Raw genomic sequence first — 12,500 nt, forward strand, 5'->3', positions numbered from 1 at the left:
TGCTAGCGTGGCTTAGAGGAGAAAGGGAAATTAAAGCAAAACATGACACAGACTAAAGACTGAGGCAGAGGTCAGTTGATATCCACTCTCCATACAACCTCTGTTCAGTTTAACACTGTTAAACGAAACATGATTCAGTGTGGAAAGGAACCATTCTACAATGTATACCTCTTCCTACACCCGCATGCACATCGCATGCACACCGCATGCACACTCGCACACACACATTCACACACACACACACACACACACACACACACACACACACACACACACACACACACACACACACACACACACACACACACACACACACACACACACACACACACACATACACACACACATGTTTTGAGCTTGCACGCCTATAAAAAGGACAACTGAAATTATAGTATTTTCTTTACAGAGACACGACACGAGGCGCATACTCTCACACTCACATACACACACACACACACACACACACACACACACACACACACACACACACACACACACACACACACACACACACACACACACACACACACACACACACACATACACATACACATACACACACAAACACAAAGAAGCTACATGGTTGTCAAGTGGGCTTCACTGCTGATTGCCCATTATTATCACAGGAGGATCACCAGACCAGACAGGGAGCGGGTTAGAGGATCGTGTGTGTGTGTGTGTGTGTGTGTGTGTGTGTGTGTGTGTGTGTGTGTGTGTGTGTGTGTGTGTGTGTGTGTGTGTGTGTGTGTGTGTGTGTGTCTGTGTGTGTGTGACCAGCCGGAGGGCCTTGTCAACCCTCAGCTTAATGCAGACAAGAGAAGTTTTAGAGGTGATCTGCTTCCCACTTTGTGTCAGTCAACCAACTAGGAAAAAGTCAATAGAGTCGTTTTAGAGTTGGCTTGAGTAGTTTAATTTTAGAGGACAGTATAGAGAACAGTAGAGTAGACTAGGGTAGGGTTAGTAATAGAGTACAGTACAGTACAGCAGAGAAGTATGAGAGTACACAGTAGAATTGACTTTATTTCCTCAAATAAGTGTTGTGAGTAGAAGAGTAAAGAAGAGTAGTTTAGCGTAGATTCACAGTAGAGTAGAGACAAGTAAGGTAGAGACGTTTTAGAGTAGAGTACACTACAGTAAAGTCGAGGAGGGTCGACTCAGTACTGCAGTTAATACCACAGTCGTGCAAAGTGGAGAAGTTTTAGACAACAGTAGAACAGAGTACTACGTTTACAGCAGGCTAGAATGAAGTAGAGAAGGTAATACTTCAGTAGAGTAACATGTGGCGTAGAGGCGAGGAGACTAATGGAGGAGGGTAGAGTTATATTGACTCTGGTATAGTATAGCATCAAACACACATGGAAAAGACGGCCAACGATAGAGCGATAGTGTACAAGTCTGCGGATGGAAGACAGGCAACAGGGCTGTGTGTCAGACTCTGATCACAAATTATTGATTTTCTATTGATCTCTTCAGTACGGTGAGAAGAGAGGGGGTCTTCATCCAGAATCTATGCCCTGCAGTAACAGAACCTTATGGCCAGTCAGTCATACCACGGGAAGAGCTGAACCTTTCATCTCCTCAATCCCCTAAAGAAGGGATCGCATTCAATTCCAGTAAATCGGTTTCTTTGAAATGTCTGGTGGATGGCGGCGGGTCCCTGTCAGTCCAGGACATCCTACGTTCAGAGGCAGAGGTCAACGTCAAGGGAGAGCAGGGGAGGGGGACAGAGAGGAAGAGGAGGAGAGATATGGAGGGCGGGGGGGGGGGGGGAGAGGGTTATGCCCTCTGGGGTTCCTTGAAACGGACATCGACTAAGTTAAGTCAGTTGAACTCTCGCCATTTAGTGCTTAGGAGCAGATGCTGTCAGCCAAAGTGACTGTTATACATAAGGAACACCATTGGACTGCGTTATTGTTCCGATAACAGGACAGCCCGTGGCTGTTCTTTCCGCTCATACCACAGTCACCAACTGAGATTAGATGTTAGGCACTTTCATCTACAATATCATTGGGTTTGTATCAACCTTATCAGCTGGAATCAAAGTATTCTTGGAATAGAGGAGGGAGGAGGAATGAAAGGAGAGGAAAGGAGAGGAGAGGAGAAAAGAAGAGAGGAGACGAGAGAGGAGAGGAGAGAGGAGAGGAGAGGAGGAGAGAGGAGAAGAGGGGTGAGGAGAGGAGAGGAGAGGAGAGGAGAGGACTGGAGGGAAGGCAGACTGTGCAAGACGAGAGAGGGGGAGAGAGACAAAGAGACAGATAGATGAGAGAGAGAGAGAGAGAGAGAGAGAGAGAGAGAGAGAGAGAGAGAGAGAGGCGAGAGGAGAGGAGAGGAGAGGAGAGGAGAGGAGAGGAGAGGAGAGGAAAGGAGAGGAGAGGAGAGGAGAGGAGAGGAGAGGAGAAGGAAAGGGAGGCAATGATAGAAGGTAAATGAGAGGAGGGGAGAGGAGAAGAGATGGAAAGGGAGGAAGGGGGGGGAGAATGTAGAAGGGGGGAGTCAGGATAGGCGGGGAGTGGGGAACTGATGATGCTGGAGGTGTCCCTTCTCTGACGCCTCAGAGTCAGACTCGGTCCTGGTTCCTGACAGGCCCCCCATTGTCCTCTCCTTGGTCAGAAGGGACAGCTTAGGAGAAAATCAGCTTCATGAGACAAGCTGTTCCGCCACCCATTAACTTATACAATCGTATATCATGCTGGCCATAAAAACAGCTTTAAAATGTCTCAAGCCCTTACCTTAACACATGTTCTTAGAAAGCCCGCTCCAAATCCGGCCCTTAGCCCATCAGAGAGGGGCTAGTTTGGCGGGGTACTTGTGAAGAAACCCACGTGTACTTTGGGTGAACATCAACAACAACAACGACGTTCAAATCCAGCCAAATTGTTTACATTCTTCCCAGATTTTCTTTGGCCTCATGATGCCTCGCCGTTACAACGAAGAGTCAAAACAGATCATAAAACTTTGCGGGTAAGAAAACAAATTCCTCGTGACAGCACGGTGAGATCCCGCCCCCCCTGAGAACAAGTACATAAAGGGTGCTCCCATGGTGACTCTACCCATCCATACACTGCACATGAAGCCGCTGGCGTTTTCTAAAAACGCTGGTTGGGAACCTAGGAAAGGGGGTTGTTCCCTTGGGCCCGGGGACCCGGTTATAAAGCAATGGTCATGGGGGGGCCGACATGATGCACACACACCACCACGGGCTGGGAGGGCGAATGTGAGGACAGGCTAGATCCAACCTGACCAGAGGGGGTCTGAGGCTCTGCTGTCGGACGGCTATCCGTCATCCTTGAAGCACATCTTGTGCTGATGGTGGTTTGGCCAAAGATAAGAACACCGTCTCCTTTCAGAAACCCCAGGGGCCTCTTGGAGCGGGATGAAGTAGGGTGCTGGCAAAGGTGTGGTAAAAAGAAACAAACGCGCAAACACACACACACACACAGTACGCATGCACACACACACAGTACACACGCACACACACACACACACACACACACACACACACACACACACACACACACACACACACACACACACACACACACACACACACACACACACACACACACACACACACACACACACACACACACACACACACACACACACACACACACACACACACACACACACAGACCAACGTTGAATGCTAGATAACCAACTGACCGGAGCTAATTAGTGCAGATAGGTATTTTCTTCAAGCTCCTCCTCCTGCCAGATGTTTGCAATTTTGAAATTGGAAGATCGTCACAGATAAAGAACAGCAGTTTGTATGTTTTAAATGCGTTCAAACTTTATATGTATGTAGGCTACACGTGTAGGCCTATAAGAGTGAACGTCTACGTTTTCGGCATACAGTATCCGTTAAAAAAACACATAAATCACCGTGGGCTTGGGTCTGACCTGCAACAACAAACCAAGACACGCCACTCTATCAGCGAGGGCTACTTTACTGGATTGATTGAAGCAACGTGGCTGATCGACAGACCACCCCGATCTAGAACGTTATCGCAAAACGAGTCCTTATGAATTTCCAGTATTTTATATATGCAAAGAATATATGATCAAATGTACGGCATTTTTCACAAACCACCTATTCCGTGTCGCGATTTGCATTGACACGGTGCAAGATGGGAGAGAGAGAGAGAGAGAGAGAGAGAGAGAGAGAGAGAGAGAGAGAGAGAGAGAGAGAGAGAGAGAAGGGGGCCCGATCCCACCCCGTGCACGTGAACCAAACTAGGAGGGGTTGGACTGGAGGGAAGGCAGACTGTGCAAGACGAGAGAGGGGGAGAGAGACAAAGAGACAGATAGATGAGAGAGAGAGAGAGAGAGAGAGAGAGAGAGAGAGAGAGAGAGAGAGAGAGAGAGAGAGAGAGAGAGAGAGAACTACCCAGAGACTACTCATGTCCCTGGTCCTATGCTGCAGCTCCGCAGTGACAGATGGGTGGAGGTCGTGCTGGGAATAAACAAGTTGGAAGTAGTCACTTTTTTTTGGTGTGGGAAATAATCTTTTGGGGTTCGTGTTTTTGCGAACTTCACAGGAGTTGGGGCAGAGTTCGACTCTCTACCAGGAGAACGTAAGAGTCGGAGCTGTTAAGGCTGGGTTTATGGAATCAATTGTGTGAATTATTTTATTGTCGTTTAAATAATCGGCAAGATTGTAAAACGGTCATTGTTCAACTTTTTGCAACGCCTCATTATACAGCAGACTCAGTTCCCTTCATTTCAAATTCAAAAGTCGAAGGAGCACGAAAGTTGGGCTGTTTTTTATATAGTGAAAATAATCAAATCTTAATAGTATCATGAAGACGGTAGCAGGTCTCATCTGCTGGTCCTTCATAATCTTCTCTTTGGGACATGATCTCCTGGTCACGGGACAAGCCAACAACGACCAAAACGGACAAGTGTATCCCCCGTCCCGGGATGCTCAGCCCGAGCTCCCAGTTGCCACCCAGAAGGCCGGACTGATCGAGCGAGACGTGGTTCCCATCCGACGGAACAACACCATGCCCCGGCGGCGGATACCGCCAATGTGCACGGGCCCCACGGAGATCCGTGACACCTTCAAATACATTAACACGGTGGTCTCGTTCTTGGTGTTCTTCGTCGGTATAATCGGCAATTCCACCCTGTTGCGTATAATCTATAAGAATAAGTGCATGCGCAACGGGCCTAACATTCTGATTGGGAGTCTCGCGCTGGGGGACCTTCTGCACATCATCATAGGAATTCCAATCAACGTCTACAAGGTAAGGGCTCGGATGTTGTTTTTGTAGCCTTCAGTGAGATACCCCCTCCCGTCTTCTAATTTCACGGCTATTCTGTTAGCACTTAACTGGACAGTGGGGGCCCCTTTCCTTTTGGCTTCCTCCCGATCCCATCCCTGATTATAATTCTCGTATGGGGCGGTGTGTAGCACAAGAATCGTCATAATCTAGTAAAAGTACACGGTAGTTGTAACAAGTGAATCTTGTAAAAGTTAAAGTAGTGAGTAGAATTAAGTTGAATCTAGCGGAACAGACATAATATTCAATATTCATTCAAGTATGTTTTAATGAGTGTCTATTTCTAATCCCATACAGATAAGAATCAATGCCTTAGAATGATTCCTTTTTATCTAGGCCTACATAGGGAGCCTGTTCTCTTCCACGGAGCCCGCCATGTTGTACCACCATGTTTCTACAGTGGCTCAGAAAACATAAACTGCTCTAGAGAGGACATGTTTTCAATTAACAAGCTATGACATTTCGGTTTACAGAATATGCAACCATTATTCAATTGGACGCAATCTGCAACCCCACCGCAAGATGCCAATAAATCCTTTACACTTCACCTTTAAAGTCATCCATAGGAAATCCCTTGAGTAAAGTCATAAAGTAGCTCTAATCATATGCACTTGTATCCTCATCCACAGAAATTGGCAGGCAATAGAGGTCAGAAGTATGCAAGGCGAATCCATAAACTTGATAAGATAATTACTTTCAGATTGTATTTGGGAGTGAGAAACAATGAGACCACTACAAATGTATTGGATTAAAGGTAAATAATTAATAATAGAGTAATAATAACTCAAGTAAAGTAGCGATACTACCGAAACAGTTCTTTGGAAATTGACACCACTGCTCATATGTATATTTTGTCATGGGGCCAAGCAGCAAATTCAAATAATTCGTCTGCATACCAGAGCAGAGAAGGACATATGAATATCGGGCCCCATATGATCCCAATAGGCCGCATGCATTCCAACAGCCAATCAAAAACAGGCATGAAAACCTCACGCAGGTTCGCGCAAAGTTCTGTAAATTTGAAGAGAGCTTTGTGTTTGGCTTACGCTGCCCCGCTGTCAGACAGGGTAGAGGTCAGCTGGTTTCCTGGGAATGCTTACGCTGAGAATTTTGAAACGGAGAAGAAGGAGAAAAAAGGACAAGAGAAAAAAAGAACATTCTGGACTTTTTCCCGGGGTATGCCAGCGCGCGCTGCCCGTGACTGAGGGGAAGCAAGGTGCATCCGATGCCAATTTGCCGTGCTCCGAACTTCTCTCTCTGGCTGATCAGGGTTGTGCGTTTCCCCCCAGCTGCTGGCAGAGGACTGGCCCTTCGGAGTGGGACTCTGCAAGCTGGTGCCCTTCGTCCAGAAGGCCTCCGTTGGGATCACAGTGCTCAGTCTCTGTGCTCTGAGTATCGACAGGTAAACACACACTCGCCTTTTTTACATCCAACCGTAGCATTGGAATACAGGGGGGAATCAAACCCAGAACCCTGGCAGTGGTAATACCCTTCTCCACCATCTGTGATACACAAGTACCCAATTCAAATCCAAACAACAAGCGTGATGTTATACAACAAACAAACTCCAGTTCCCAAGATGCACTGCGGTAGCAGGGGCCTACAATTACCTCCTCCCCCCACACCAGGTACCGCGCGGTGGCATCGTGGAGCCGCATCAAGGGCATCGGCGTGCCCAAGTGGATGGCCATCGAGATCGCCCTGATCTGGATCCTGTCCATCGCCCTGGCCGTGCCCGAGGCCATCGCCTTCGACATGATCGCCATGGACTACAAGGGCGAGCAACTCCGCATCTGCCTGCTGCACCCCATGCAGCACTCCCACTTCATGAGGGTGAGTGGGGCGGTGGGCGCGGTGGAGGGCAGGTGAGGGGGCCCGATAGGGGCACATCTCTCGGGGAAGCTTCCACCTATGGGGAGGAAGGGAGGGTCGAACGAGCATGGGCGTTAATGCTCGCTCGCTCGTTGACACACACCATAAAACTCACACACACACACACGCACATACATATAAACACACACACATATCATCCCCCCCCCCCACACACACACACACACACATAAACACACACATAAACCTGGATGTTAATTGCCCAAATAACTACTGTCCCATATGGAATCTACCATTCATTTAAAAAATTCTGGAAAAAGCAGTCCTCTCTCAAGTACTGCCATTCCTCAACTCTGCCACTGTCTAGGATACCTTTCAGTCCAGCTTTAAGGCACGCCACAGCACTGAAACAGCTTTGGTGAAAGTGTCTAACGACCTACGCCTCACGCTAGACACGGGTGAGAACGCCATCTTAGTCTTATTAGACCTCAGTGCTGCCTTCGGTACAGTAGACCACCCCACTCTTCTAGCCCGTCTCCATCAGTGGGTTGGTATTAGGGGCTCAGCTCTGCAGTGGTTCTCCTCCTACCTCTCCCATAGATCATGTTCAGTGTCCATAGGTCAGCACTCCTCCTGGGTCCAATCCTGTTCTGTTTATATATGCTCCCACCGGAGTATATAATAAGAAAATACAACCTGTCGTTCCACTTTTACGCCGACGTTCAGACGCTCCTAGAGTGTCTCAAGGAGATAAGTGACTGGATGGGGGATCATTTCCTCCAACTTAACGATAGCAAAACAGAAGTTATCATCCTTAGCCCCTCCAAATTCAATAAACCCATCTTCACCGACCTAAGTAGTCGAACCCCATTCATAAAACCATCTGCTAGAAATCTTGGAAATCTGTCATTTTTGATTCGGAGCTATGCTTTAATAAGCAAATCTCCTCCGTCGTGAAGAACAGCTTCTACCAGCTCAGAACCATCTCTAAAATAAAGCACACCCTATCATACCACAATCTGGAATTAGTTATCCATGCTTTCATAACATCACAGCTGGATTACTGTAACTCCCTCTACCTTGGTCTCCCTCAGTCCCTCATATCACACCTCCAAATAGTTCAAAATGCAGCAGCAAGACTGTTGACTGGGTCAAAGTGGGAGCATATCACTCCCGTTCTTGCTTCCCTTCACTGGCTGCCAGTACAACAAAGATCCTTTTTAAGACTGTTCTTATGAAGTTCAAAGCCCTCAATGGTCAGGCCCCATCTTATGTATCTGACCTTTTACCCCCCCAAATGATGATTCAGTAATTATTGTCTAAATGCCCTTTTTTACATTCACTGAATACGCTCAAATACATTGAGTGTAATGAGGGAGAGATTTGAATGATTTCAAGGATATTGAATGTGAGTCTGAAAGGGACTCTAAACCATTCCATAATTTTCAGGGTCAGCCAGTCAGACTCGTGACATCCACTTAAACTTGTGTGGTGCCATTTCACAATCTCAACCCTTCACGGGTTATAAATCTGTTCTTGATAAGCTATAATACGAAGTAACAGTGTTTTCTCTCTCTCTCTCTCTCTCTCTCTCTCTCTCTCTCTCTCTCTCTCTCTCTCTCTCTCTCTCTCTCCTCCTCTCTCTCTCCCCCTCTCTCTCTCCCTCTCCCTCTCCCTCTCCCTCTCTCTCTCCCTCTCCTCTCTCTCTCTCCTCTCTCTCTCTCTCTCCCTCTCTCTCTCTCCCCTCTCTCTCCCCTCTCTCTCTCTCCTCTCTCTCTCATATCCCTCCTCCCTCTTCTCTCTCTCCTCTCTCTCTCTCTTCCCTCCCCTCTCTCTCTCTCTCTCTCTCTCTCTCTCTCTCTCTCTCCTCTCTCTCTCTCTCTCTCTCTCTCTCCCTCTCTCTCCCTCTCCCTCTCTCTCTCTCTCTCTCTCTCTCTCTCTCCTCCCCAGTTCTATAAGTCTGCTAAGGACTGGTGGTTGTTTGGGGCGTACTTCTGTCTGCCGCTGGTCTGCACAGCCATCTTCTACACCCTGATGACCTGTGAGATGCTGAGGAAGAAGAATGGAATGCAGATCGCCCTCAGTGACCACCTCAAACAGGTGAGGGAAGGAGGGAGGGAGGGAGGGAGGGAGGGAGGGAGGGAGGGAGGGAGGGAGGGAGGGAGGGAGGGAGGGAGGGAGGGATCAGTGATGGATTGAGGCATGGGTGCAACATAACATGGATTTATAGCTGAATGGATGGCTCGGGATGACCTATTGGATGCATGGAGGGGTGTATGGATGGACAGATGAAGGATTGGATGCATGGAGGGGTGTATGGATGGACAGATGACCTATTGGATGCATGGAGGGGTGTATGGATGGACAGATGACCTATTGGATGCATGGAGGGGTGTATGGATGGACAGATGAAGGATTGGATGAATGGAGGGGTGTATGGATGGACAGATGAAGGATTGGATGAATGGAGAGATGATTTGATAGTTACTATGTTGATGATCGATTGTTGGGTGGAGGGCTTTTTTGCTCTGTACAATGGGAGAGGAATGGGAATATCTTTAATCAAAAACATAACGTGTGTGTGGGTGTGTGTGTGTGTCTAGCGGAGGGAGGTGGCTAAGACGGTGTTTTGCCTGGTGCTCGTGTTCGCTCTGTGCTGGCTGCCCCTCCATCTGAGTCGCATCCTGAAGCTCACCATCTACGACGAGAAGGACCCCAACCGCTGCGAGCTGCTCAGGTGAGCGGACACAAAACACTGGACCGGAGTGAGCACAGGGAGGACCTACACAGAGTCAAAGCACTGGACCGGAGTGAGCACAGGGAGGACCTACACAGAGTCAAAGCACTGGACCGGAGTGAGCACAGGGAACCAGACACAGAGTCAAAGCACTGGACCGGAGTGAGCACAGGGAACCAGACACAGAGTCAAAGCACTGGACCGGAGTGAGCACAGGGAACCAGACACAGAGTCAAAGCACTGGACCGGAGTGAGCACAGGGAACCAGACACAGAGTCAAAGCACTGGACCGGAGTGAGCACAGGGAGAACCAGAGCTGACACTAAACACGGGATGGATGGGATAAAACTGAATATAATATAATGTAAAATGATGGGATGGGATAGGAAATAATATAATGGAATAAATAGAATATAATAGATCTCACTAGATTATAATGGAAAAGCATTTACCAGAACAGAGTGGTGTACAATAGACGATAATGGAATCAAATGGAGAACAATAGAATATAAAACAATAGAATACAATAGCATATCGGGACTTCAATCAAATAGAAAATCAAATAGTGGACTACAATATAATATAGTACCGTAGAATAGAGAGGACTACAATATAATAGAACAGAATCTAATGAAAATTGTAACGAAAAGACAGAATAGAATCCTCGTCGCAATGTGCTAAACGAAAAATTTCATTTCAGACCGCAAACCATCCAAACAATGTGGTCCCTGCATACGCCAAAACCCAACCGCCCTGACGGAATAACTTAACACGAACGGAACCATGTGCCCGTTCCAAACCCGAACCCCAGAGCAGACACCTCAATTACGGCATGGAGAGCGAGAGTGTGTGGTGTGGACACAGAAACCTGTCACCGGAGGCCCCGATATAGGACCCCATGCTGGGGCCGTGCGGTAGCCCCCAAATTCCTTTCACAAGTTGGGTCTTTTTGATTAAAAACCTGTCCTGCCGACATGCCTGCACTACACACAACATGTGTGTGACGTTAGCGCGATAACCTCCCAGCTATACGGTTGTTCCTTCGCTTCATTCGCCACACGTCGCTTGGTGCGAGTGAATGAGGAGCGCCACTCCTTTGTGCCTCAATCCACCGTGTAACAGATTTTGTTCATTCTCTCCCTCTCTCTCCCTCCCTCTCTCCCCCCTCCCTCAATAGTTTTTTCCTGGTCCTGGACTACATCGGCATCAACATGGCGTCCATCAACTCCTGCATCAACCCTATCGCCCTCTACATAGTCAGCAAGCGCTTCAAGAACTGCTTCCGGGTAAGTAACGGCCCGACATTGTGAACAACCATGTAATATATGCCTTTTTTCTGTTTAATGCATATTCAAATTAAAATTACAATTATTGTATTGATAAAAATATGTGTTTTCTTTTCTATTTCATGTGCCTCCTCGCTCTCTGACTTTAAATACTGTCCTCCCCCCTCTCTCTCCTCCCCCCTCTCTCTCCTCCCCCCTCTCTCTCCTCCTCCCTCTCCTCCTCCCCATTTCCCCTCTCCTCCTCCAACACCCCACCTCCTCCTCTCCTCTTTTTCGACCCATCTCCTCCCCCCTCCCTGTCTCTCCTCCTCCACCCTCCCAATCCGTCCTTCTCCTCCACCGCATCTCCCCCTCCCCTTCCCTCTCTTCTCCTCCTCCACCCTATTTCCATCTCCCCTCCTCTCTTCTCCTCCTCTCCACATTCTCCCTCTTTTCTCTTCCTCCTGTCCCTCCTCTCCTCTCCTCCTCCCCCTCCCCCCCTCCTCTCCATCCTCTCCCCCCCCCCTCCTCTCCCCTCCCCCTCCTCCCCCTCCTCTCCATCCTCTCCCCCTCCCCCTCCTCCCCCTCCTCTCCATCCTCTCCCCCTCCCCCTCCTCCCCCTCCTACCCCTCCTCTCCATTCTTCCCCCCCCCTCCTCTCCCCTCCCCCTCCTCTCCCCTCCTCCCCCTCCTCCCCCTCCTCTCCCCCCCCTCTCCCCTCCCCCCCTCCCCCTCCTCCCCCCCCTCTCCCCTCCCCCTCCCCAGTCCTGTCTGTGCTGCTGGTGTCTGCCAGTGGAGACTCTGCTGGAGGAGAAGCCGTCCTTCATGAAGCTCAAGGTCACCGAGCGGCCGTCTGAGCAGAGCAACACGCGGGTCTCCAACAAGTCCACCACGGCGTGAGCCCCCCGCCCCCCCCCGCTTCACACACACACACACACACACACACACACACACACACACACACACACACACACACACACACACACACACACACACACACAATGTCGCACACTTCCCCTTTCCCATTAGGCAGGAAAAAAAAGTGTGCATATGCTCAGACGTCCATCCCCAAACCCCAGGCACCCCCTCCGCTCCTTCAACCAACCCCACCTCACCCCAGCACATACCAACACCACCAGCGTCACCACCACCATCACCAACACCAACCACCAACACCAACACCAACACCAACACCAACACCAACACCAACACCAACACCAACACCAACACCAACACCAACACCACCACCACCACCACCACCACTTACACAACCACCACCACCACTTACACAACCACCATCACCACCACCAAATCCACCAACACCACCACCACCACCACCTCCACCACCACCACTTACACAACCACCACCACCACCACCACCTCCACC

The 12,500-nt window shown here is 49.1% G+C and overlaps 1 protein-coding gene across 1 annotated transcript; it reads left to right on the forward strand.

Annotated features, from left to right (window-relative positions):
* Positions 1-4,382: 4,382 nt before the first annotated feature.
* ednrba (endothelin receptor Ba) lies at positions 4,383-12,013 on the forward strand. The gene is made up of 7 exons (XM_056596757.1): positions 4,383-5,246; positions 6,572-6,684; positions 6,911-7,115; positions 9,063-9,212; positions 9,716-9,849; positions 11,027-11,135; positions 11,879-12,013. Exons 1-7 carry the CDS (start codon positions 4,800-4,802, stop codon positions 12,011-12,013), a joined length of 1,293 nt encoding a protein of 430 aa, XP_056452732.1. The 5' UTR covers positions 4,383-4,799.
* Positions 12,014-12,500: the final 487 nt, after the last annotated feature.

The sequence above is a fragment of the Gadus chalcogrammus genome, chromosome 8 (assembly GCF_026213295.1).
Source record: "Gadus chalcogrammus isolate NIFS_2021 chromosome 8, NIFS_Gcha_1.0, whole genome shotgun sequence".
Classification (NCBI taxonomy): Eukaryota; Metazoa; Chordata; class Actinopteri; order Gadiformes; family Gadidae; genus Gadus; species Gadus chalcogrammus.